The 27996-nt window shown below is 39.3% G+C and overlaps 2 protein-coding genes across 5 annotated transcripts in view; both read left to right on the top strand.

Moving 5' to 3' along the window:
• The window catches only part of LOC115176808 (thyroid hormone receptor-associated protein 3), a 31148-nt gene extending 27599 nt beyond the window's left edge, over positions 1-3549 (top strand). For 2 of the 4 annotated variants that reach the window (XM_029737122.1, XM_029737139.1), the window contains 4 exons: positions 780-961; positions 1333-1525; positions 1809-1958; positions 2173-3549. In XM_029737122.1, the coding sequence (XP_029592982.1) occupies positions 780-961; positions 1333-1525; positions 1809-1958; positions 2173-2442 (795 nt within the window). In that variant the 3' untranslated portion in view covers positions 2443-3549. Of the gene's footprint in view, positions 1-779; positions 962-1332; positions 1526-1808; positions 1963-2172 lie in introns of all 4 variants that reach the window. The other 2 variants (XM_029737130.1, XM_029737147.1) reach the window with 2 other exon arrangements.
• Positions 3550-6168: 2619 nt separating this feature from the next.
• On the top strand, positions 6169-26859 carry sh3d21 (SH3 domain containing 21). The gene is made up of 16 exons (XM_029737110.1): positions 6169-6277; positions 7618-7775; positions 8062-8119; positions 8664-8773; positions 9765-9855; positions 11213-11274; positions 11385-11430; positions 12290-12384; positions 13876-13977; positions 14498-14549; positions 20523-20573; positions 20948-21071; positions 22501-22666; positions 24148-24338; positions 24741-24804; positions 25127-26859. Exons 1-16 carry the CDS (start codon positions 6274-6276, stop codon positions 25163-25165), a joined length of 1413 nt encoding a protein of 470 aa, XP_029592970.1. The 5' UTR covers positions 6169-6273; the 3' UTR covers positions 25166-26859.
• The last annotated feature ends 1137 nt before the right edge of the window (positions 26860-27996 follow it).

The raw sequence follows: 27996 nt of genomic DNA, 5'->3' as shown, positions 1-27996 counted from the left end.
CAAACCCACAGTTTCATCAGCTGTCCGGGTGGCTGGTCTCAGATGATCCCGCAGATGAAGAAGCCGAATGTGGAAGTCCTGGGTTGCCGTTGTTACACGCGGTTGTGAGGCCGGTTGGATGTACTGCCAAATTCTCTAAAACGATGTTGGAGACGGCTTATGTTAGAGAAATGAACATTCTCTCTGGCAATAGCTATGGTGGACATTCCTGCAGTCAGACTGCCAATTGCACACTCCATCAAAACTTCAGATATCTGTGGCATTGTGTTGTGTGACAAAACGGCACATTTTAGAATGGCCTTTTATTGTCCCCAGCACAAGGTGCACATGTGTAATGATCATGCTGTTTAATCAACTTCTTGATATGCCACACCTGTCAGGTGGATATCTTGGCAATGGAGAAATGCTCACTTACATGGATGTAAACAAATGTGTGCAAAACATTGGAGAGGAATACGTTTTTTGTGCGTATACAAGATTTCTGGGATATTTTATTTCAGCTCATGAAACATGGGATCAACACTTAACGCAACATGTATTGATTTTTGTTCAGTGTAGTTCCAGAATGGTCTGTTTTCACTTATGCCAGTCAAATGTTACACAGCAGCCGTTAAACGGGCAGTTCCCAGAGCTTGTTGGTTAGTTATGTGCTTCTAACAGTTCTCCCGGTCCCTCGCATGCAGTGTACAAACAAGACAGATTGCAGACTGACAGCACCTCTCAATGCTAACCCATAGCATGTCCACGTTCTCATGTTGTTTTTATTTTTACCTGCACAGGACGAAGGTAAAAAAATTAAGGGTGACTCAATGGACCTTCGTCTGGATATTGAGCGCCGTAAAAAATATTCCACCCGGGAGAGAGATTATAAACAGGATGGGGGGAGAGATTCAGGAGACTCCCCAGAGGCTAGCAGGGAGAGGTCCGCTGAGAAATCCTCCAAGCACCACAAGAAGTCCAAGTATGTTCAACCAACTCACACTCTATAGCAGTGGTTCTCAAACCTCTCATCGGAGCCCCCAGCAGTTCCATGTTTTTGATTTATTACATAGCAAGCACACCTGATTCAACTTGTCAACTAATTATCAAGCCTTTGACTATGTGAATCAGGTGAGTTAGTTCAGAGCTACAGCAAAATTGTGAAAGGTCTGATGGTCCCTGAAAGGTTTTAGAACCACTTCTCTATCACAAGCATCACTTTACTACATTCCATTTACTACATTTACTTTACAAGTCATGTACATATCTACAACTAGCCAGGGTCTTACAAGACAAGCAATGGAGCTAACAATAAACTGACTTTTAAAGTTATTTTGGTCCCTCAACCTTAAGCTCTTCCTCCAGGAAAAACAAGAAGAAGCAATCTCGCTCTCGCTCCTCCTCTTCATCTGCCGAATCTCACAGGGGAGGAGACTATCCCCACAAGGAGCCTGAGTTCAAAGACGAGGGCTTTAACAAGGCCAGGCTGGGGCCTCGGGGGGACTATGGCGGCCACACGGAGAGGGGACGAGGACGCGGAGGCTTTGTAAGTCTGCTCATGGACGTGCACTCATATTCATTTTGGAAAGTAAAGGATCTGATAAAGAGTAGAATCATTAAAATAATAAGACAAAGTACCACCACAACTAACCTGAAAAAAACCCCCAATTTGGAATAGAAAAATATGCCATGATAGCAGTTTATTTTCTTCTTTGGCTTTGCACTTGGAAAGATTTTTCTGGAAATCAAACTCATGGATAGTTATTTTAATTTGTGCAATAATTGTCTTGTTTTTATGATCTGGGTTCTGTGTCTGACTCATATTGCAGCAATTTAGAATAAGAGGAAGGGGCTGGAACAAGGGAAATTACCAGGGAAACAATGCCAACGGTAATCCCCCTAACATGGGCATACCAGTTCACCCCAAGAATGAGGACTGGGACCCGGAGTACACCCCCAAGAGCCGAAAATACTACTTGGTAGGTTTGTACCCATGCCATTATAAATGATATCTTTGTTTCCTCTTGCCTATATATACAATTCCATTCTCAAATGAATTCATTACTCAAATCAAATCGGTGAATTCACCAAATTCACAACTCCTTTGAACTTGCTAATAATGGTACTACCTTCAAGCTCACTTCAAGATATTAACTCTTTCTCTCTTTTCCTGTCTTTCCATTTCTCCTTCAGCATGATGACAGGGAGGGCGAGAGGAAGTGGGTGGACAACCGAGGATGGGGGAACTTCCTCCGTGGCAGCAGGGGCCGTTTCATTATCCGGAAGGCCAGCGTTGGCCCACCCAACAACCACACCAACAACAACAGCAGCCCCAAGTGGACACATGACAAGTTCCAGGTCAACGGGGGGGAGGAGGAGGAGGACGAGCCCCAGGAGGAGGAAATGGAGCAGGACCACAAAGACCAGGAGAAGTCTGAAGACATGGAAAACACTGAGCAGTGAGGGAGCTCAGGGAGAGAGAAACATTGTACCAGCACAGTGGCAATGTTCTACTGTCTCAAGTCATCTGGGTCGTGTTCAAATGGATGAAAACAGACTGAAACAGGGGAGGAAAGGACTACCTGGACTTGTCCAGTAACGAACACTGTCCAATAAGAACTACCTGGACTTGTCCAATAAGAAAATACCCTGCTCTCAGCCTTTATCCATCACAATGGCTGCACTTGGGAGAGAGTTGCCCGTGCACAAAAACACACATTAGGAATCAATCAGGACTCTCTTTGACACAATATCTTTACGCAACATTATGTTATACTTTTGTCAGGGTATAGCTAACTTGTGTTTTATCTGCTTATAGTAGAAACACTGTTAGACAGTGAACTGCTGTGTTGGAATTGGAAATATACATAACCAACCTCTGCGCTTGATAGGTTAGCACTATGAACAGTGCATTGTGGGGTGTTATGCCTCTTAGTACAGGGCTGATGCAACATTGCATAACACTTTTTTTTATATCTTGATGTGAGAAAGTCACACTTTTTTGCAGAGCATGACAAGAGGATATTTTTGTGCCTTAGATTTGTTCAAATATGTCAGACACATTTTTATCTAATGAAATTACTTTTGAGGCCAAACAGATGAATACTATACTAGAAGATAAACTATTTATTTATGATATAGTAGTGATAAATCGTACACAATTATACAGTAGATATATTTTTAGACTAGTCAACCTCAGAAAATGCAGTATACTGTTTTAGGATTCAACAATGTAACCTACGGATTCAAATACGTAACCTGCATGTTCAACTACGTAGCATTCAACTACGTAACGTTCAACTTTGTAGCATGTTTTTGGATTCTACTAGGCTGAAGTACAGCTAGAGGCAATCGAATATCCTTTTTACATGACAACTGGGCCAGTTTCTAATGGTCTATGTGGTTTAGACCGTATGGTTCACAGTGGTCTTGCTAGTCCAGCATCTTGCAAATGACCCCTCTGACAATGGGACCAAATTGGGACAAAGGTTATATTCTACAGACCTGCATTGTGGAGTGAAACAAGAGGCTCACAGTCCCCCAGAAGAGCAAACAGCAGTGGTGGAAAAAGTACCCAATCGTCATACTTGAGTAAAAGTAAAGATACCTTAATAGAAAATGACTCAAGTAAAAGTTGAGTCTCCCAGTAAAATTCTACTTGAGTAGAAGTCTAAAAGCATTTGATTTTAAATATACTTAAGTATAAAAAGTTAATTGAAAAATATATATATATACTTTTAAAGTATAAATCATTTAAAATGCCTTATATTAATCAAACCAGACAGCACTATTTAGTTGTTTTTTAATTTATGGATAGCCAGGGGCACACTCCGACACTCAGACATAATTAACAAAAGCATGTGTTCTATGAGTCCGCCAGATCAGAGGCAATAGGGTTGACCAGGAACGTTCTCAAGTGCGTGAATTGGACCATTTTCCTGTCCTGCTAAGCATTCAAAATGTAAAGAGTACTTTTGGGTGTCAGGGAAAATGTGTGGAGTAAAAAGTACGTTATTTTCTTTAGGAATGTAGTGAAGTCAAAATTATAAATAGTAAAGTACAGATACCCCAAAAAACAACTTAAATAAAAATAATTTTAAAGTAGTACCTAAGTACTTTACACCAAATAAATAAATAAATAAATTGGCATACCCTGTCTGCAAAGTCACAACAGGCTACCTGGACGTTTGTTATCTTGTCTAGTTTGTTGAGAATCCTGTATTGGATTGTTATATCTTGTACACTGATAACTTGGTCTTGGGTTGGATGTGTGCTACTTATTAATGTCTCACCATTGGAAGTCTGTGCCTCAGAAATACCTTTGCAAAGTCATTCATTTAACTTTTGATTAGGTGACACAATTTGTAATTATTTGTAGCAATTAATGCTTCCTTTTCTATATTAAGAAAAAATTGTGATTGATTAGATCATGGCACACTCAATGCTTTGATGTGATAGGTTTTCTTCATTGAATGGGGACTTTCACCCTTGTGTAACGTATATGTTAAGTTTGGATTGCAGAGTAGACTGTGTGGGGTGCAACACAGTCAACTTTGGTTAAATATAAAATATGTTTTAAGGTATTTGAATTTGAACTGAAATCATTTTTGCTGTTCAAGAAAATGTAAAAAAAGGATAGAAAAAGTAGAATGTTGCACTATTTGGATTTGTATCTCTTGCTCTGGGAGGCACTGCTCTTTAATGTACATGATAAACGTTCTGGTTGACACATTCATGTTCAATTTTATGTGGTTGGGGGGCAATAACTTTTTTAAATGGTTCCTGTAGCCAATGTTTTTCAGATGTAAATTAAAAAGAACTTTGGTTAATTTAACATCTGTTAAATGTACATCTGTGTTACTTATTTGATGTATCTTTATTCAATAAGGAGTTGAAAATCTAACATTTACATTATTGACACCTGTCTATACTGTACTGGGAAAGGTAAGATTGTAAGAGCCAGAGCATAGGCCACACAGTACATGCACTAGACACAAAAGTGCAGAGATGTATAAGTCGTTATACTGACTTTCATTACTGCATTCTGTGTATAGTGAGGAGAAGTGGTGAAACCTTTGATTTACAGATGTAGGATCTTAATTCGATCCCTCTTTTGTTGCTGAGAATTTTCCTGCGCTGCAGATAAGCTTCATAATTTACATAGATTCACTAAAACCCCACTCTAAAACACAGTTGGCACTCCAGTTTCCTTTTCACCTCATTTAACATCTGATTTACATGACATGGCACACATGGGGCGATGGGCCTTTCTCTTTTACTCTATTGCTCCTCTATTGTTCCTCAAGCGGCTGTTGACATCACAGATTCCCATCAAACCAACTCCTTGAATGCCCTACTCCTTGAAGTTTGCAGTTACCCTTTAGTGTGTGTACTTTACTGTATTTATGCTTGGGATATCGCTCTTCAACAGTAAAAGTTCAAAATCGCTGTAGGACGTCTTTAACAATATTGCACGTTCATGTAGCCTACTTTTGGCCAGCTAATAGCCTAACCACCATTCAATCAACGTTATGGACTAAACATTTAAATCCTGTTGCTGTGGTATTCTTTCTGTGACAATACAGGTCAACATGAGTAAACATGAGGTAGATAATATTTAACGGGAATCCATTCAATGACGTAAAACACTATTAGCAATAGAGGGTGAAAATGTTCACATATTACTGCCTGGAGCCTCCAAAGACACATTTTCAATACCTTGAGAGAGTAATGCAATTTATTTATTCTTTGCTGCAGCAATGTCCTTTTCATGCACGCCATTGCAGTTGTTCATGTTTAGTCAAGCATGCTCGTTATCTGCAATCTCCAATGTAAGATTTTCTATGAATGGACACCTATTCTACCATAAGGGGTACACACACACACACACACACAATTATGTCACATTGACGTATTGTGACTGTCTTGTTTCTTTCCCGTTCAATGTATGACAATTACTTGTACAGCTGAAAATATGTGGTCATGTTCTTTTTTCACGCTTGAAAATCGTCTCTCTCCAAATAGAAACCTGTCCCACCTGTTCTCTCTCTCTCCTCTTACTCTCTCGCTTGCTCTCTCTGAGCCATCCTCTTCCTGGCTGGTGGCTTGTCATGACTAGCCGAAGTAGATGTTAATGATTGACTAGAGGGAAGGAGGGCCCTGGCTAGCCATATATAGCTTTGCTTCTTGGGCAATACTTTCTTTCAGTTCTCCTTCTGTAGCATGTGTCTGTCTGTCCTCTGAAGAGGGTTTACATAAAAGTCTAGAAGAGAGAGTAAAGCTTTTTAAGAAGTCATGGGTAAGTGCATTGTAACTGTGTTGTCCGTTCAGCAGTGTCTAGAAGGGTTTTGGGGAATGTTTACAATGTCTGTCAATCAATCAGTTATATTCAGGGAAATTATTTGTATTCCCAATTAATAGTTGCGAGTGGAGGAGATTTTAGTGTACCAGATATGTAGGACTGTTCATGGTTCTAGATTATACACCCTCTTTGTTACAAAACAGACAGAGATAATGATCTTGCTTCTTTATTATCCAGAAAACAAAGGGGTAGTAGGTCTCTGGGTGTCCACTATACTTTTGTATTTGGTGTTGCAGGGTTGCTTCTTAGCTAGCATTGACATAAATGCCTAAAGCCAGGTAAACAGGTTAGCACTAGTACTAGCAGTGGCTAAGGTACATTTTTTCATTATTTTCTTACTTACAGGTTGGTTGTAGGCAATGGGTGTGTGTGGTACTCAATCATTTTTTATATTCCTTGCCTAAAAACTACTTGAACAGAAACCTTTTCACTATCCCAGGGCAAATTCCAAACTGTACTGTTTGGTATCCATTTTGCTGCCCCAGTACTGTACTGTAACCTTGGTTTACATACATGTTGTTCAAACACAAATATGCTACAGGAGACGGATTTGGTTTACAAAGGCCTTGGTGTTTAGTCAGAAAAAAAACAAAAGCTTTTCTTGCCTATGATTTACTGTACGTTCCAAACACAATAATCTTGATGTCACATTGTTGTCCATTGCAACACTACTACTGTCCTCCAGCCTTGCATGGAACATACCATAAAGCCTGTTGAAACAAGCATTGCCTTTCTAGACGTTGGGGCACATTACCTGTCTAATGAGTCCAAATAAATTTGCAATACCATTACCCTTCTCACACTATGCAGCCAAGCTGAGTCAAACAAGCTGGTTATATACCCACCATAGTTGCCAAAACCATGCTAGAGAGAACAATGTGAAAGGCAATATCCATGCCAGCACAGTACGGTTTGGATCAGCACAATAGTGTGAAAAGGGTCCACGTAATCTCTCTCCCCCTCCCCGTGTCTTTTTTAAAATGTATTTATTTCACCTTTATTTAACCAGGTAGGCAAGTTGAGAACAAGTTCTCATTTACAATTGCGACCTGGCCAAGATAAAGCAAAGCAGTTCGACAACATACAAAAACACAGAGTTACACACTTTGAGTTACCAGACTATGGTGTTAACCTTCTAGATGTTGGGCCACATTATTTGTTAAATGACTCTAAATAACTGCAGTTCCTCAAGCAATATTGTTAGGTCTGTTTGAAAAGAGAATGAAACTTGCAACATCATATTCTCTTCCCCCTCCTCCCTTATTTGTGTGTCTCAGAGGTGCTGGTGCTGATAGCCTTTGAGGGCACAATGGGAGATGAGATGACGGTGCAGGTGGGAGATGTAGTGACGAGTGTCACCAATGCCAGCGAGGAGGGTTGGCTGGAGGGGGAACTGAGGGGCAAGAGGGGCATCTTCCCCTCTAACTTCGTCAAGGTACGGTATGTCCATCAAGAGTTTGCCTTCATGCCTTCAGTCCCAGGATTAGGATTAATACCATCTCAACTCAGTCAACGAAGGAAGTCAGATTCAATGATATTCTGTCAAGGAACTGAAATTCCATTATTTCAGTTTACTTCCTTCCTTGACTGACTTGAAATCGATTTGACCACAACTCTGATCAGCCTACTGTTTGTGCATTTTCATGAACTACCCATTGTATACTGTATTACTTGACTCGCTTTTTCCTTGTATGTGTTTGTATCTTTTATTTCCCACACAGGAGGTGCCAGTGTATTTGATAGGTGACAGCAAGAGGGAACCAAGAAGTCTACGGAAATGTATGTCACTCTCCGATGTGTTTAAACCTCCACTAACATGATACTCTGCTTATTGTGTTTCCCATAACTTGATCCGTAACAAAAACTGTATCCAGATATGTTTCCCAGTCTATCAAACATGAACCCTGTTTTGTACTGAAATATGGAAGTGTTTTGGTTTGTGCCCATCGAGATACACACACATTGTCAGCAAGACAGGCTGAAACAAGTAATTAAAGGCCTTGTGTAGATATACAGCCTCGCCTGCTAGCACCAAGCTTAATTATAATGTACAAAGAAGGAACAGATAAAAACCACACAGAGTCTACTGTTGTGGCACAGTCCCTTCGAGGGATTCAATTAGTTACAACACGAACAAGCTTCCATTCTTCTAGTCATGCTCTGAGTCTGGGGTCTATAAGTTATCATATTGAGACTTCTGTATTTGTTTACTTCTACATTTCTCTACTGAATTTCTATTCATCATTAGTTTTAACTATTATTTTACAATAATAAGAACAGTTTTGACTAATTTTGTGGCTGGTACAATGCTTTGTTCATGCAGCAAGGATGATTACACCAACAAGGAAGTGTGAGGTGGCCTTTGCCTACTGTCCCTTGAATGAGGACGAGCTGGAGCTGGTTGTTGGGGAGACCATTGAGATCCTCAGAGAGGTAAAGTGCTGCTTTTATCATTACTGACACACTAGATTATCAATCGATGGGAAAACACTTGAAAACATACTAGAGAAGGAATCTCAAACAAATATCCCACAAGACAATTTAACGAGGCCCTAGACCCAAATTATTTTGAGACCCCTGCTATAGAGTATCAGTGTAAATGAGTTGTAGGTTGTTGGAGAGAACATTAGCTTCTCTATTTAGAAGGATATGTTTATGTTTTTACTTAACAATTGGTGTGTCATATCATATTTACTTTCTTTGTATCATATCTCTAATGGCAAATTCATGAGCATGAGGGAACAACCACAAAACATTTATCTTCTTTGCCTAGCTAGATATGATACTAAAATGTTACCCCTCCAAAAGCTCAGAAAAACAAAAAGTTGCACAGACATTTCCAGCAATGCATATTCATTGTGATATTTCCCCAAGATTATCCTGAGCGATCACGTTTCTCGCACACATTACAACTTTACTTTGAGGTGTGTACAGATGTTGGCTCTTCATTTGAGCCAGTTTGCTACAGCAGGGAAATAATCCTGCAGCAGTAACAGGAAATTATAGTTATTATGTGGATCACAGGAGGTTGGCGGCACCTTAATTGGGGAGCACGGGCTCGTGGTAATGGTTTCACCGTTCCAGACATTATTATGAGCCGTCCTCCCCTCATATAGCCTCCACTAATGTGGATTAGAATTCATGGATATTTCAAAAGAAATTACAAACTTCAGAAACCTTTTTAAACCTCAAATACACTCAGAGTTTTACATTTCCTGCATTGCAGGAAAGTTCTCCTGCAACCGGGTGATCAAATTAAGATCCTACATCTGTAGACACTATGCTGACCAAACCTGTTTTGAGAATTCCTATGCATGTGGATGATTGGTGAAAGATGCTCTGTTATACGGTGCTATTCTTATATTTCTGTTTCTCTTTGTTTTTACTTCGCTCTTTTTTTCTTCTCTCTTTTAACACCTGACAGATTGAAGATGGGTGGTGGATGGGAATGAAAAGTGGTAAAGTGGGAGCGTTTCCATCAAACTTCACCAAAGAGATATTTGTCTCTCCAAAAGGTGGGATTTTCAAATGGCCTTTTTTTTCTTTTTTTTTTAATCTTTATTTTAACAGGGAAAACAGACTGAGACCTGGATCTCTTTTACGGCTGTGCCCTGTGTAAACATGTTGACATGTACAGTTTTAGGCATACAGACAAGAACATTTCAAACATACAAAACAAAGACACAATTCAACAGAAACAATCACAGACAACATCATATTGATCCTCCATAACATTTTTAAAATGGGCAAGGGACACCAGAATGTCTAACTTAAGTTGGATCTGCAGTTTGTTCCATAAATAAGGCGCAAAGGAACTAAAGGCAGTCCTACCCAACTCTGTGGAGACCGCAGGAGTCTCTAATGTAATCCACATCTGTGATCTGGTTTTAAAATTTGTATATCTAGTGAAAATCAATGATATATATAATATATATGGAGGTAGTTTTAAAAGAAGCGCTTTATAAATAAACAAGAGAGCATGTTGCTCTCGCCTCACAGATGGAGAGGCCCAACCCACATGTTGATAAAGGATACAGTGATGAGTTTTGTAACTATCACCCGTGATAAACCTGAGTGCACAATGGTAAATAGCATCCAGTGGTTTTAATGTGTTTGCCGATGCATGCATATAGATAATATCACCATAATCTAAAACGGACATAAAAGTAGCCTGCACAATTTGTTTTCTATTTACAAAGGACAGACAAACCCTGTTTCTGTAAAGGAACCCTATCTTGAATTTGAGCTTTTTTCCCAATTCAGTAACATGTTTTTTAAAAGAAAGCCTATCATCTAACCATACCCCTAAATATTTATATGCAGAGACCTGTTTGATTTGAGTACCATCCAAGCTAGTGATTACAAAAGTGTTTTCTAACTGAGAGTTTAGACCTAGAAAAAAACATGGCATTTGTTTTCTTAGCGTTTAAAACAAGTTTAAGCTGTAAAAGAGACCCCTGTAGTATCCTAAAATCAGACTCCAACTGCATTAAAGCTTGGTCCGCTGTTGGAGCAATAGAGTACATCACTGTGTCATCTGCATATAAATGGAATTTACAATATCTGACATCATCACCAATGTTGTTTATATAAAGTGAGAACAATAGTGGGCCAATTATTGAACCCTGAGGGACCCCTTTAAGTAACTGTAAGGAGTCAGACTTGACCCCGTCGACCATGACGGCCTGAGTTCTATCTTTAAGATAGTCATAAAACCATCGGCAGGCATCCGTGCCCACTCCTATAGATGACAGCTTACTCAAAAGGATAGCATGGTCTACAGTGTCAAAAGCTGCGGAGTTACTGTACATGTTCTGAGAGTGGGCTTGAATCAATATATCCTTATAGAACTTCCTTCTCAATCTTTTTCAGATGTCAAGCATAATGAGAGCAAAACAAGACCCAAACTCTCAGATACAATGTTTAGTAAAGAGGTATGGAATGCAAGATAAATCAAAATACAATACAAATGGGATGTTTTTCTCCTGAAAACGTAGGTGTGAGATGCCATTGATGAATTTAATACATTTGTTTTTTTGTTAAGACAAAGCTACCTCAGAGGACGAGTGTTAGGAACAAAACAAAAAATGGTAAGTTTTTATAGTTGTTATTCCTACTTTATGTATGTCGTATAAATGAGTGGACTGCATTTTGAAATACATTTTAAATTGTAAAATAAAAGGTCCATCCTTGTACTCCTCATCAAATTCATCCTCCTTGTGGGAGAGACTTTTTTGATACATTGAATGAAACTGCAAAGCAATGTCTCCGCTGAATATAGACATGTTCTGACGTACTACAACAACAGTGAGACCTCTGCTTGTGACAAGTGTTCTATTTTTGGACCAAACTACCACTTACGCAGGTGTCCACAAAGAATAGACAGCCACATCATTGGCATGTGACAGTCAGTAATTCCCGCAGTTTACCCAATAGGTTATGTGGGTGTGGGCCCACAGAAACTTTGACGTTAACCCTGGCTTGATGTCACAGTTTAATGTGGAAAGAAGTCAGTGGTTCAAACAGGTTAATCTCAAAGCTTCACAGTTCACACCCTTCACAGAAAAAGATATGGATGTATGGACTGATATTCTTCCTTGTCAATTGGTTAGTCATGATCAGTAGCGTAAAGCACTTCAGTAAAAATACTTTAAAGTACTACTTAAGTAGTTTTTTGGTGTATCTGTACTTTACTATTTCTATTTTTGACCATTTTTAGTTTTACTTCACTACATTCCTAAAGAAAATAATATACTTTTTACTCCATACATTTTCCCTGATACCCAAAAGTACTCATTACATGTTGAGTGCTTAGCAGGACAGGAAAATTGTCCAGAGAACAAGTGGTCATCCCTACTGACTCTGATCTGGCAGACTCACTAACCTATTCCAGCCATGCATTGCTTAGGTTCTCTTTATAACACTCCCTTCTCTTTTATGGCTACTCAGTGAAAGAATGTTGTCAAGTCATGTTTGACTATCCAGCCTTGACCGAGGATGAGTTAAATCTGAAGAAGGGAGACATTGTTACAATCATCACCAAGGTTTGGGTCTTTGTACGAATGCTGTCATCCATGTTCCCCAATACAATATACTGTACCTTCATGACTTTATGCCTTTTGGGACCAAAATCAAGAATATTCTGCTCCAGTTTCAGACTAGAATAAACCTGGTTATACAATTTCATAAATATTTTTTCTCCTCTTCAACCAGACAAACCTGTTAAGTGACTTGTGAGCAATTCCGTGAAAATATGTGCCACTAGACGACAAAGCATGCACAATTACATAAGTAGGGAAAACATCCAAAAATCTCATGGTTTAAATTATATTCCAAATTACAGTGGTGTAAAGTAACTACATTAAATAAAAATACTTTAAAGTATTACTTAAGTAGTTTTTTGGGGTATCTGTACTTTACTTGACTTTTTATATTTTTGACAACTTTACTCCAATACATTTTTAAAGAAAATATGTACTTTTTACTCCTATACATTTTCCCTGACACCCAAAAGTACTTGTTACATTTCGAATGTTCATGGTAGGACAATAATGTCGTCCAATTCACGCATGTACAGTATCAATATAATGTATTGTCACACCTACACCTACATTGTAGAATAATAGTGAAGACATCAAAACTATGAAATAACATATGTTGAATCATGTAGTAACCAAAAAAGTGTTAAACAATTTGAGATTCTTCAAAGTAGCCACCCTCTGCCTTGATAACAGTTTTGCACACTCTTGGCATGCTCTCAACCAGCTTCATGAGGTAGTCACCTGGAATGAGTTTCAATTAACAGGTATGCCTTGTTAAAAGTTAATTTGTGGAATATCTTTCCTTCTTAATACGTTTGAGCCAATCAGTTGTGTTGTGACAAGGTAGGGGTGGTATACAGAAAAAAGCCTCCATATTATGGCAAGAACAGCTCAAATAAGAAAAGAGAAACGACAGTCCATCATTACACTTTTTTGGTTCCAAAATGATTCCATATGTGTTATTTCATAGTTTTGATGTCTTCCCTATTATTCTACAATGTAGAAAACAGTAAAAATAAAGAAAACCCTTGAATGAGTAGGTGTGTCCAAACTTTTGACTTGTACTGTATATATCAAAGAGAGAATTGTGCCGTCTGGTTTGCATAAAATAAGGACTTTGATGTCTAGCATTAACTTTTACTTTTTACTTTTACTCAAATATGACAATTGAATACTTTTTCCACCACTGTACTTAAGTATATTCAAAACCAGATACTTTTAGACTTTTACTCAAGTAGTATTTTCCTGGGTGATCTTTACTTTTACTTGAGTAATTTTTGATTAAGGAATCTTTACTTTTACTCAAGTATGATAATTGAGTACTTTTTTCCCACACTGCCAAATTATAAGTGGAAAAGGAAGGTTTATGATAACTTTGAAGATCAAATAATAGTGTCCACTGTGGGCAATGACCATGGTCCTCATGGACATTGTAGTTTTTTGAACTATGTGTAGTTTTTTGAGTTGCTTTTTACACAATCTCTTCTTCTGAAGGAAACCGAGGACGAGGGCTGGTGGGAGGGAGAGATGAACGGACGCAGAGGTTTTTTCCCCGACAACTTCGTCATGGTGATACCGACGACTGATGGTCTCCAAGTGAGTTGTAGCAAAGAATGAAGGAAATGTTCCCAGCAATGGTCTTGCTGTAGCCCTGTGAATGGGAATTTCCCCCCAACACATTCCAGGGGGGTTTAGCCATTACATTACACTGACCTAAGCAGCTATGACACCAACCAGTAATGAACACGAGCTATTTATTAGACCGCAACATGTCAATAAAAACAAAGCCCTTCATCTACAGTTGGCTGACATAAAAATACATTTCCAGTCAGGTCTTTCTAATATAACTAACTTATAAAGGTTTCTGACTCAAAGATCTCTTCAACATCCGCAGTTTAGGAGTCACGGACAAAAATGTCTGTCTGTGGAAAGAGTGTGTTAGTTTACTTTTAATTGTATTCATTTTATATCCTTTTTTAAAAATAAAACAATACAAGACAATAAGAATGGCCGCTTGCATCACTGGGTGCTCTAATCAGTGGGTGTGTGTTACTGCAAATACACAGTAAAGAGAGACTGAGCCAACCTGTTGTGTTTTCCGTCCCTTTTCCTCCAGCCTGGGAGCACCAGCCAACCACCTGCGCGCCGTGGCACGGAAAGACGCTCAGGTAAAGACAGCAACTTCCTGTTTTATCAGAGAGACCAGTGCAACAGGATATACTGTTACACCAGTTAGTCCATGATACCAATATGACAGTACAGAATGTCTTGTGATTTAGATGCTGACGATGGAACTTATGAGGTTTAACAGAATAGCTGGTACAACAAAACATACTGTGACACCCATAGAGTTCCCAATAAATTACTTTTATAATTAGTATTAGTGTATTAGTATTTTAATTCCTAATTCTATGGTGACACCAATCCGTGACACACCAATATGAACACCAATATGATTTAAAGATGCTAATGGGAGCTGAATTAGAGAATTCTCACACAACGAAATGGCTACGGTTGCTAATGTTTTCATCTGCGGTGGTGTTCAGTCTGGCACGGTGTTCATGTTTTGGGGTGTGTAAGGTTGTTGTTTTAGCAGCTGAATATGAGATTTTGCGTGGTCCAAATGGCTTCCTGAATATTTCAAAATCAAGGTCTTTGTATTTTACAGATACTGTTCTTGTAGATGGAAAACAGACATTAACATAGGCATGTTACAAAAAATGTAATACTTTTCTTAGCAAACCAGACCACAGACACACTCACATTTCTTCAGTCCAGACCACATAGGCAAATCTTATGTAAGTGAAACCCCCCCCCTAAAGACCAATATAATGCAGGTAAGCCCCAGAATACTCAGCTATTTTGGCGTCAAATTCACACAACCACACCTATATTAACGGATGTAACTGGTAACAGGTTAGATACTTGGACAATCTAAAATGTGGTTTGTATGATATAAATGGAAGCTCCCAATCATCCCTATTTCAGATACTAGTTTTTCTTGCCTCTCAGTTATCTATAGCTACGCATCATACAACGAAGTCGGGTAGCATAAATTATTGTTCATTGTTGAAGTTTCAAACCTGTTCAAATGTTTCAATTTGACCTCTCTTGACCTGATAAAGTCTAAAGTGCTAGCATTTTAATATGTGGTATATTTAGTCTCAACGTTTTGATGACTGCGTGTTGTTCAATGAAGGAATAGACCCACTGGGCGCACCACATCATTTCAATGTGGATAATAAAGTTATCAATGGCGTTCAAGATTCTGAACAGACGATTATAGCAATTGTGAAGCTCTCCACAGACCTGCGACAACCTTTGCATGCTATCTTGAACATATGATTACATAAGAAGAAATGTATAGCTACAGTAACCTCACAGTGGCCATGGATGTGTTAATCATTTTTAGGATGAATGTTACATTCATTTGTAAGATAGACTTAACTTTTACTGTATTAAAAAAGTAATATTGAATTGTGCTTGGTTGACAACGCAACCAAACATTAACATTTAAAAAAGATGCATCTACCTCTTGGATAGTTCCATCTGGGTCACTGGCTTAATCCCATTCTTGAACTTTTATTTTTGAATTGGAGATGTGAATCCAACATATAATTTGTTAACTTGTCGACAAGATCATTTATTATATTTCAAAAATGATATTGTGTTTGGTTGTCAACTCCTGGATAGTTCCATCTGTGCCACTGACTTGTGACTTTAATTCCAGTTTGTCTACAAATTAATAATTGATATGTTACATTCACGTCTCTATCGCAACCAAACATCTACATTTAAAAATAGGACTAAATAAAATTAAATCAAACTTTAAATGCACTAAATGAAGTTTGATTTGATTTAATCCTATTCTTTAACTTAGATTTTTGGTTGAGATGGAGTCGTGAATCCAACATATCAGACAAACTGGAATTAAAGTCATATTGAGTCAGTCGCACAGATGGAAGCAAAGCAAAAACTCTCCTTCAAATGTTAATATTTGGTTGCGTTGACAACGAAACACAATTCAATTCAATATTACATTACATTTGAAATCAACCAGAGCTTGAAACCCTAAGCCTATTATAAACAACAATAGCTGTTGATGACTTTGCAAATGCTATAGGCCTAAATAGCATCATTGATGTTAAATGAGTGGTAAAGTATGGTCACATTTAATTTGTTCTGTTCAACCTACCCTTTGGAATGACTTTGATAGCAACAGCGAATCTATTCATTTTCTAAGTGGAGAACACTCAACCATCGTTCTCACGATAGCACATTGGTAATAGTCAGTGATGAATTACATAGCTACAGTACCAGTCAAAAGTTTGGACACACCAACTCATTCCAGGGTTTTTCTTTATTTTTACTATTTTCTACATTGTAACAGTAGTGTAAAGTACTTAAGTAAAAATACTGTTGGCTACTTTTACCACTACATTCCTAAAGAAAATAATGTACTTTTTACTCCATACATTTTCCCTGACACCGAAAAGTACTCGTTACATTTTGACAGGACAGTGGTCCAACTCACACACTTATCAAGAGAACATCCCTGGTCATTCTTACTGCCTCTGATCTGGCGGACTCACTAAACACAAATGCTTTATTTGGAGAAAAAAACGAAAGAAAAAAGAAAGAAAATGGTGCCGTCTGCTTTGCTTAGTATAAGGAATTTGAAATTATTTATACTTTTACTATTGATACTTACATATATTTTAAACCAAATACTTTTAGACTTTTACTCAAGTAGTATTTTACTGGGTGACTTTCACTTTTACTTTTCTATTAAGGTACCTTAACTTCTACTCAAGTATGACAATTTAGTACTTTTAGTGAAGACATCAAAACTATGAACACGTATGGAATCATGTATTAACCAAAAAAGTGTTAACCAAATCAAAATATTTGAGATTCTTCAAATTAGCCACACTTTGATGACAGCTTTGCACACTCTTGGCATTGTCTCAACTAGCTTCATGAAGTAGTCACATGGAATGCATTTCAATTAACAGGTGTGCCTTGTTAAAAGTTCATTTGTGGAATTTCTTTCCTTAATGCGTTTCAGCCAATAAGTTGTGTTGTGACAAGGTAGGTGTGAAATACAGAAGATAGCCCTATTCGGTAAAAGACCAAGTCCATATTATGGCAAGAACAGCTGAAATAAGCAAAAAGAAATGACAGTCCATTATTACTTTAAGACATGAAGGTCAGTCAATACGGAAAGTGTCAAGAACTTTGAACGTTTCTACCATCAAGCGCTATGATGAAACTGGCTCTCATGAGGACCGCCACAGGAAAGGAAGACCCAGAGTTACCTCTGCTACAAAGGATAAGTTCATTAGAGTTACCAGCCTCAGATTGCAGCCCAAATAAATGCTTCACAGAGTTCAAGTAACAGACACATCTCAACATCAACTGTTCAGAGGAGAATGCGTAAATCAGGCCTTCATGGTCGAATTGCTGCAAAGAATCCACTGCTAAAGGACACCAGTAAGAAGAAAATACTTGCTTAGGCCAAGAAACACGAGCAATGGACATTAGACCGGTGGAAATCTGTCCTTTAGTCTGATGAGTCCAAATTTGCAATTTTTGGTTCCAACCGCCGTGTCTTTGTGAGATGCAGAGTAAGTGAATGGATGATCTCCGCATGTGTGGTTCCCCCCGTGAAGCATGGAGGAGGAGGTGTGATGGTGTGGGGGTGCTTTGCTGGTGATTTATTTAGAATTCAAGGCACTTTACCAGCATGGCTACCACAGCATTCTGCAGCGATAAGCCATCCCATCTGGTTTACGCTTAGTGGGACTATCATTTGTTTTTCAACAGGACAATGACCCAAAACACACCTCCAGGCTGTGTAAGGGCTATTTGACCAAGAAGGAGAGTGATGGAGTGCTGTATCAGTTGGCCTGACCTCCACAATCATCTGACCTCAACCCAATTGAGATGGTTTGGGATGAGTTGAACTGCAGAGTGAAGGAAAAGCAGCCAACATATGTGGGAACTCCTTTAAGACAGTTGGAAAATTATTCCTCATGAAGCTGGTTGAAAGAATGCCAGGAGTGTGCAAAGCTGTCATCAAGGCAAAGGGTGGCTACTCTGAAGAATCTAAAATCTAAAATATATTTTTTGGGTTACTACATGACTCCATATGTGTTATTTATTTCATAGTTTTTATGTCCTCACTATTATTCTACAATGTGGAAAATAGTTCAACTAAAGAAAAACCTTTAAATGATTAGGAGTGTTCAAACTTTGGCTGGTACAGTAAGCAGGGCTTGGTTAAAACCCTGGATGGGAGACCAAAGGGGAGCTATAAATAAGTTATCCAGTATGAGGTGCTGCCTAGCCTAATGATCTGACATTGTTTAAAAGATACAAATGCAACATATTTGATGTTGAAATGTGATGACATAATCCTGTGGTTGTAATTTCACCCTCAAAACAACAGTTGACGTGGATTGCTTCTTTCAAATCCAATGTCGTTTCCATGTAGATTCCATGTCACAATACGCTGACAAATTACATTCAAACAACGTTGATTCAACCAGTTTGTTCCCAGTGGGGAGGGATAGACAGCATGTAACACATGTTTTGCCTTAAACGGTAAAGCGGATGTGGGAGTCCAATCTTGAGACTGTCAGTAGAACACATAGCAGGATGTGGTTCACAGGCAGGTTTTATCTAAGTGCACCAGATCTTGTTTCAAACACACACTTCTGCTGACGGTACAACTTGTGTTTAAGACGCTAACTGTTTGTTAGCTGTTAGGCTGGATGTTTCTTCCCAGCTTTAAATAAATCAAGCCTTTCTAATTGAATACAAAGAGTACACAACATTAAGATGCAATATTTCAATCACGTAATGTATTTTAATAATGAAATCTGTGCACAAATACTCAAAGAAGTTTGTTATTGCTTCAAGACCCCTTGGATTGAAGTTTTGAGGCACTGGCCCTTGCTGAACAATAACAAACGTTCATATCTTGCTGTTTGAGTTTGAGTTCAAACATTAAAAGGCCTAACAGTCATTTGGAGATAATATCATCCCAACTCAAAACTGCACTTGAATCCCTCCACCCCACCCCATCGCTCCTACTACTCCATTGGCGTCTAGTGTCACTGGGGGGTTGCAGTTATGTCACAGGAAGTCATACACCATGATGGAGAGGGGAATGTAATACAGTTGGTCACATGACCTGGCTGAGATGCCTTGGAGGAAGCCAGGGGGTGAGGGACCGTAGAGAGCTCTGTCTGTCACAGTGGCTTTTCACAAGCGGCCCAAGCAGCCAACTCTGCAACAACTCTAGTGCTTCACATTGGTGCAAGGGCTTGGTCAGGGAGTTTTACATGTGCTTTGAACTGAGAAGGTAGGCTCTATTCTCATTAATTTACCATCGGTACTCAGTCTGTGGAATTCATCATCACCAGTCTCTTTCGGTGGTTTATTGTCTTAAATGTCAGCATGACACTCATCATGTTCTGCCTCTGTATCTTGAGAGATGTGCTAAAAGCTATAACGCAGATTCATGTTGTTATTGACTTGGCTGTATTGTGGTCCGTTCCCTTAACTGCACTCTGGTTGATCATTTCTTCTTTTATTAAACTCTATGATTGCTTGGTTAACTCTTAATGGTAATTGAAAGGCAGAATATTGTGCTTTGTCAAAAGACTCTCCCATAAGTCTATTATACATAGCTGTTCACACTTGAGGGATCTCCTTTGTGATAAATAAGTTAGTTTCACCTCCCAAGCCAAGGCCTTCTCAAGGGAGATTATTTGGAGCAGTAACTACAGTATGTTGGATTCTGTAGGATTCTATTGGACACAGCTGTGAACTAGCCTGCTCCTATGACATGCAGAATCTTGGCTTCGCATGCCACTATACTGGTTGGAATTTAATATCAACTCAAATGGAAGAAAATTAACAATGTTTCTGCGCTACATGAATATTCATTTGCATTTTAATGAAATTATGCTAAGTACATTTTTGCAGAGTATTATTAACCCTGGGGGTCTGCGTCTTGATGCTGTTGTACACTCACCGTTGTCATAGCGAAGAGAACAACACACCAGTAGCAAGATAGATAGCTGTGGCCGTGTATAATATGGTGTGTATTTTGTGCTCTTATGGTCTTCTAGTCAAGGCAGAGGGTTCAGCGATGGAGAAGAGCAGCCCTGCAAAAGCAAAAGGTAATATACAGTATGTTCCCTGTAGCTCAGTTGGTAGAGCATGGTCTTTGCAATGCCAGGGTTGTGGGTTTGATTCCCACAGGGGGCCAGCACAGGAAAAAAAATGTAGGAAATGTATGCATTCACTACTGTAAGTCGCTCTGGATAAGAGCTTCTGCTAAAATGACCCCAACAATTTTTTGGGATACCGTTCAATTAAAGTACAGTTTTACTGTGTCTGTAGTCTCATTTAACCAGATGTTGTATTAAATGATACTTTAAAATACAGAGGAGATGATGCTTTACAATTGTACCAAGGTGTGTGCGTTGTTAACAAGTACATACGAGTACAGTTTGCTTACTAGTAATGTTTAAATGTGCACATGTGCGCACAGATGAGAAACCAGAGAGTAAAGACCTGAGAAGCAACCCCCCAACCAAAGTCAAGCTCCCTGCTCCAAGTAGACCTGCACTACCACCTCCAGTGAAGGACAAGCCTCTGAAGTTTGGTAGTAGCAAGTGAGTGATTCTAGAATATCTACTACTGTTCAAAAGTTTGGGGTCACTTCTAAATGTCATTGTTTTTGAAAGAATATCCTTTTTTTTATGTCCATTAAAATAACATCAAATTGATCAGTGAACAGGCGACTCCGGGGATGCTGGCCTTCTAGGCAGAGTTGCAAAGAGAACGCCATATCTCAGACTGGCCAATAAAAAGAAAAGATTAAGATGGGCAAAAGAACACAGACACTGGACAGAGGAACTCTGCCTAGAAGGCCAGCATCCCGGAGTCGCCTGTTCACTGTTGACGTCGAGACTGGTGTTCTGCGGGTCCTATTTAATGAAGCTGCCAGTTGAGGACTTGTGAGGCGTCTGTTTCTCAAACTAAACATTTTTCTCAGTCAACACCAACTATTTAGGTAAAGTATGGAGGTATAGTAGTGCCAACATGAATGCAATCTTAATCCAATGTTGACACTAATATCACTCCATAGTATCAAGTATGAACATAAATAGTGAGACTTGTAAATGAAGGATTGCTTCTTGAAGCATTGCTTTCAGACTTTGTTACTGATCAGAATGGACAAATAGGGCACTCATATGGAAGCCTTAGTAGTTATATAATTGCAAAAGCCACTAATAAGAAAAGCAAAAGGTCTATGTCAAGACAGGAACTGTTGATTCTCTTTAAACTGGCAAGGAAGGCGAGTGTGGAGGAGAGTTTTGGTTGGTGCCTAGGTTACTATAGCACATAGTCTTCATGTCTTAATGCTGAATTGCCAGGATTCCCAAAACTTGAGCGGTGCACTGGAAACTCTGGGATGAGTCAGTGTGGGCCTAAACAGACGAGAGCAGCCCATTTCCTGTTTCCTGAACAAACACACACACACACACACACACACACACACACACACACACACACAAACACAACTGGGAAAACAAAAAGGCCGTCTTTACCAAGGGGCAACTGACAAAGAAAAAGCCATTCGGAATGTTCTTTCCGAGTAACTGTCACATGTTGGAGGCAATGCAATGATAGTGTGGCCTTGGCTAAAAGCATTTAGCTTATTTGTAAAATTCCCTTGGGATTAAATCATTATACTTGCAAAGGTCAAACAAGTTTGTATATTTTATTAAAAGCTATTGCGTCTTTTTGTTCTAATGAGGGTGTGGACGCTAAAAGGGGAAGTCTTAATGCTTGGCTTAACATTAACTCACTGAGGTTTCAACATGCAGTACATCACCACTTGCCTCTAAAAGCACGCAACAGGAAACAGGATGCCACTTTTTCCACACTGAACCACAACAATTTTCATCAAAAGAACATATCAAGTGGAGAAAATGAAGCATATCTTTCAGTTGTCTTCCTCTACATCACAGCAGTAGGCCTGAAATAATGAATGTTTAATTTCTCTGAAAAAAATGGCTACCTATTTTCCCCCATTAGAGCCAATGGCGATGTCCCTCCCCTTTCACCAAAATGTTCAGAGGAGAGCAACTCGGACCAGTTTGACGGAGTGGAGGTGTCCCCTGAGAAACTGAGTCACCCCACAGCCAACAGAGCCAAACCCCCACAGAGACGGCCCCCATCAGCCCTCGTCACCAGTCCACAGGTATGGTCCCGTGTGGCTCAGTTGGTAGAGCATGGTGTTTGCAACGCCAGGGTTGTGGGTTCGATTCCCACGGGGGACCAGTACGGGGGGAAAAAACTGTATGAAATGTATGCATTCACTACTGTGAGTTGCTCTGGATAAGAGCGTCTGCTAAATTACTAAAATGTAAAATGTATGGTGACAATATATTTGGTCCCGTGTGGCTCAGTTGGTAGAGCATGGTGTTTGCAACACCAGGGTTGTGGGTTCGATTCCCACGGGGGACCAGTACAGAAGAAAAAAAAATTATGAAATGTATGCATTCGCTACTGTAAGTCGCTCTGGATAAGAGCGTCTGCTAAATGACTAAAATGTAAATGTATTACATTATTATGGTACAGAATGCACCTCTGTACAGGGTACATATTATGACATACTACAGAAGCATTTCGCTACACCCACAATGACATTTACTAAATATGTGTATGCAACCAAAAGAATGGTATTTGACTTGATTTAGGACAGATCGCATGTTAGAACAGAGTCCATGGAAGCTGTCAGACTTACTTTGAGTAACACACAGTTACGTTTCCTCTGAAACCACAGGGAGACAATGTGGCTTAATCACATGACGCATGACACATCACATGACAGTAGACCTCCCAACCCTTAGGTTATCATAGAGATGATGATACAATCTCTGATTTGTCTATTGTCATGACGCTACCAGTCCATATCTGCCCAAAGGTGCACACTATACTCCACACCCCCTCTGAAACCACAGGGGGGCAGTGTGGCCCAACACTCATCATGTAGTGACATTATGAACCCACAACCCCAGGTTAACATAGAGATGATGATACATTCTCTGGTTAGTCTGATGTCATTTTCTGATGTCACGCCACAAGTACATATCTGCCTAGAGGAATCATTGTCATCACAGTCATAGGGGAATATCAGTGGAGAATAGTGGCCCTTGTTAGATTACATTCCTCCAGAGTTCCCCTGAAGACTATTCGTTCGTATGACGTGGCCCATCTGGCCCACTAAGTCTTAACTCACCCGCCCAGAGAGAGAGATGGCCTGTTCATAAGTGGCTTGACAAGTTGCATGCCATGAACGGTTAGTGAGGCCATGATGTGAGGAATGACTCTTAAAAAGATATCGTCATTAAGGTCATTGTTGTTGTTCTAACCCTAGGCTCTGAGTGGCAGGGACCAGACAGAAGCAGAAAAATTGCCTAAACTGCTGGAGGTTTACAAAATTGACTTTGATTCCATATACATGAATACTCTATCATCATGTTAGGCCTTGCTGGCACGAACATAGAAGACAAAATTAACATAACGGCAATGTATCTCTCTCAAAGTATCAATTAGCCACAAAGTAACAACTGACTTTAAATAAGCTTACTGAGATTGAATAGATTTTAAAGGTCTTGAATTCTGGACCTGTCAATCCTTGACAATCAAACTGAGAGATACCTTGCCTAAACATTGCAGATTTCAGAAAGTCATTCACCACCATCCAAGCCTGAGCATCCTACCAAGAATCCAGTACCCTCCAGGCTAGCACTTCCCAAGGTTGTAGTGGAGGCCAGGGCAACCCAGGAGGAGAAGCCTTCTCTGGACAGCCTACACGCTGAGGTCAGGGAGCTGAAGATGGCTCTGGAGCTGCTGCAAAACAGACATGAGTAAGTGGCATTACCCATTTATTCAGACTTCTAGATAACCAGGGGAAAAACTTGAGGAATCTGGGACATTAACCCGTTTGTTCAATTGTTCCACCAAGCTATTTTCAATGATTTTGATAATAGGCAGAATCTACAGCACACCCAAAAAACGATTAGTGAAGGTGGTGAAGGCAAAATGCAAAACTGGAAAGACAGGAAAAAGTCTCTGCACACTTCCAGTCAGACCTCACATATCCTGGTTAAACCAGACTGAATGCTGGGCTCACCATTGTTGAAACAATTCAGTATGAGTTAACCAGGCTACATCTCTCCTGCCAAAAATGTAAACCATTCCTTCATTTTTGAACTCTTCTTTGACCTCTTAGTGCATCGATTGATATATTTTCTGTTCTTTCCTTGTAGACGAGACATACAGGAACTGAAAGAGGAACTGAGAGACGAGAGAAACAAACGTGTGGTGCTGCAGGTATGTGGAATATTTACAGTGAGCTCCAAAAGTATTGGGACAGTGACACATTTTTGGTTCTTTTGGCTCTGTACTCTAGCACTTTGAATTTGAAATGATACCATGACTATGAGGTTAAAGTGCGGACTGTTAAATATCACACAAATATTGCACAAATATCGCACAAATAGCATACCCCCAAGACATGCTAACCTCCCCTGTTATTGTAATAGTGAGAGGTTAGCATGACTAGTTTTGAACATACAGTGGAACATACAATGTTTGGAGCATAACACAAGCTTTTGATTTAACTGAATATTAACACAATGTTTCCCCTATGCAGGAGGAGGTACATGGTCTTAGGACTAAACATTCATCCTAACTGACACCGTGACCGGGCGGTACATCTAAGTAAGGCTCTGTAATGTCATTCCCTTGAACACAAACTTGACGTGAAATTAAAATGTTCCTGGCATTGGTGTGCAAGAGCAGATGGAAAGGATGCATGTCTGCTTCCTCTGCAGACATGCCAGCTGAGGCTACATTAGGGGCTGGAATCAATCCGTATCTCTGAAGTATCACGGAAGATCCGCTTTATAGCTCGATTAGAAATGTAAAGGCAATGTTCCCGTGTTTGCATTTAAGGTAAACGCTGCATCGGAAATGACCTTTAAAGGGATACTTTGGGATTTTGGCAATGAAGTCTTTTATCTACTTCCCCGGCGTCAGATGAACCCGTGGATACCATTTTTATGTCTCTGTGTGCAGTTTGAAAGAATTTGCTAACTAGCATTAGCACAATTTCTAACTAGCGTTAGTGCAATGACTGGAAGTATCTACTAGCATGCTAGTAGATACCATAGACTTCCAGCCATTGCCCTAACTCTAGTTAGCATTGGCCCACAAAACTACCTCTAACATTGAGTTCATCTGACTCTGAGGAAATAGATAAAGGGCTTCATTGCCAAAATCCCGAAGTATACCTTTACATTTCAACATGGACCTTCCGCGATACTTTCGCGATAACGATTGAATACAGCCCTAGATTGTAGTCTTCCATTTTGTTTGAGGGCATTCTGGACTTGATTGGCAAGGGACCAAAATTGGCAAAGGGCCAAAATGCTTTGTATATATCAACCAAAATACTTTGTAGCCGGGATTCAATTCAAGGTGGGTTATAGCACAGCGCACAATACAACTGACAATGTATCTTTTAAAGGACTTTTCCCCAATATTTACATGGTAAACACTGCACACGTTGGACCAAGCCTAAATCACTTTTAAAAGTATGTTATAGTGTGCCGTGCTTTAACACGGCACACTCAATGCCTTGCATTGAATCCCGGCCTTTGGATATAAAATATGTTTTATTTTATATTGATGACATTGTATATTTCATTGAAAGAACAACACCAACCTAAAATACAGAGGACTGGTTTTATACATTGAATGTGGGTCACGTTTCTCAGTGATTATTTTCCTGTAAAAGCATATTTCTTATTTTTATGAGCATGTTTGGGAATATTTTGAAGCATAAGTGTTTGCGGAACATGAGTCAACTGAACAAATGACTTGTATCTTTTGTGTAAACTGCCATTGTATATAAGAGTAACTATTTTGTCTCTTTTTTTAAATATAAAATATAACCTGTCCAAAATACTCCAGTGACTCAGCAACTATTCTGCAATGCTGCATGCATCCATTGGGAGGCACTTTTGTACTATTGTTGTGAATTCAGTGATAAATTGTAGTTGGCTTTCAGTCCACAAAAACAAAACTATATTTTGTTAATTCCGTATAAATGAACCTTTTTCTCATTTTTGGACGTGTCTTTTAGAATAAGTGCCAGGGGGTCACACTTGTGATCTAAATGTTAAATTAGTGATATAAAGGGTAAAGTGAAACTAATTAAAACCTTGAAAATACAAACACACTGAAATTAAATGATCCGCCAGTGAAACATGTCGGTATTATACTTTTGCAGCTGGATAAAAGTGGTTGCGTCAGTCACACCAGAACATTAACTTATAGCATACTGAAACTGAAAACAAGTTGACTCAGCACAATGAACAAAAATAGAGGATGAAGGAAGAAAAACAAGGAGAGATTTACTGTCGGATATTTGATGAGATATCAGTATTTGTTGGTACCATTTTAGGCCTTTGGCTTCTCTTGAGTGAGCCCTATAGATCTGTTTCCCCCGTCTCGGCATTGGCGACATGATTCTGGCATGGCCCGGGAAGTCTGTGAGCTGGAAAGCACATCTGGAGAGCATCTGGAACACATTAGAGAGAGTGGGCTTCTGAAACTGCCATGGGAAAAAACTATTTTTAAAAATGGCATTGAATATGCATGATGGAGTGCATATTCCCTCTCGGGCTAAAACTGCTAGTGTAACATGAAATAAACTAAAGTAAATAAATAGGGTTTGTTGGTACGGCAGTATTTTCATAATTTCTTTCACATAAGGCCTATTGAAAGTGATCCTTCATCCTTATGGACCTGCAAAGACAACTGAAAACTGTACTTCATGTAACATATTTGATAGGTCATTAATCATAACTGTTACAGCACAGGCATTTCCATTAAACACATACATTTTGCAACTTCTTGAAACTCCATAATCAACCAAAGAGACAATAGACAGCCTTTTCATTAGTCCAGAACAATCTTTTTTAAAGGGAAACAGTTACTGTAAAAAAGGAGGGATTTGGGAGGAGAGAAATGGTATCAGCAGGAGGCATGGAGCCAGAAATAAGATTTGGAGGAGGGTCAAATGTAAACTAAAATTAGCCTTCATAAAAAAGGGTCTGATACGGACAGAAAGAGAACAGTTTTCCTCTTCTGTGGAGAGGAGAGGGCACGAGCTACATAGATAAGCTGGTTAACCTCCAGGAAATGACAACAAAGCCATTTTTTAAATGTGTCATTGCGTTGATAAGGAGCCACAAGTCACAAATAGTACAGTTGTCACTGGTGACTGTCATTTCATTCAAAAGACATGGGCCCTTTTTGGATGCCTTTATCAATCATTCCTTCCTATATAGGTTCAGAACCTTTGTGAAACAGAATAGTTAAAAATATATGTAAAATGTCAAACATTAGAAATAGATGGGAGAGGTTGAGGGTAGAGGAAGAATAGGACTAAAAACAAACAAAATATAACTATCGTAAAATAGATTGTTTCCGTAAAATGTATATAGTATGTATAAG

The sequence above is a fragment of the Salmo trutta genome, chromosome 3 (assembly GCF_901001165.1).
Source record: "Salmo trutta chromosome 3, fSalTru1.1, whole genome shotgun sequence".
NCBI lineage: Eukaryota > Metazoa > Chordata > Actinopteri > Salmoniformes > Salmonidae > Salmo > Salmo trutta.
This window is presented reverse-complemented; position numbering and strand designations above follow the sequence as displayed.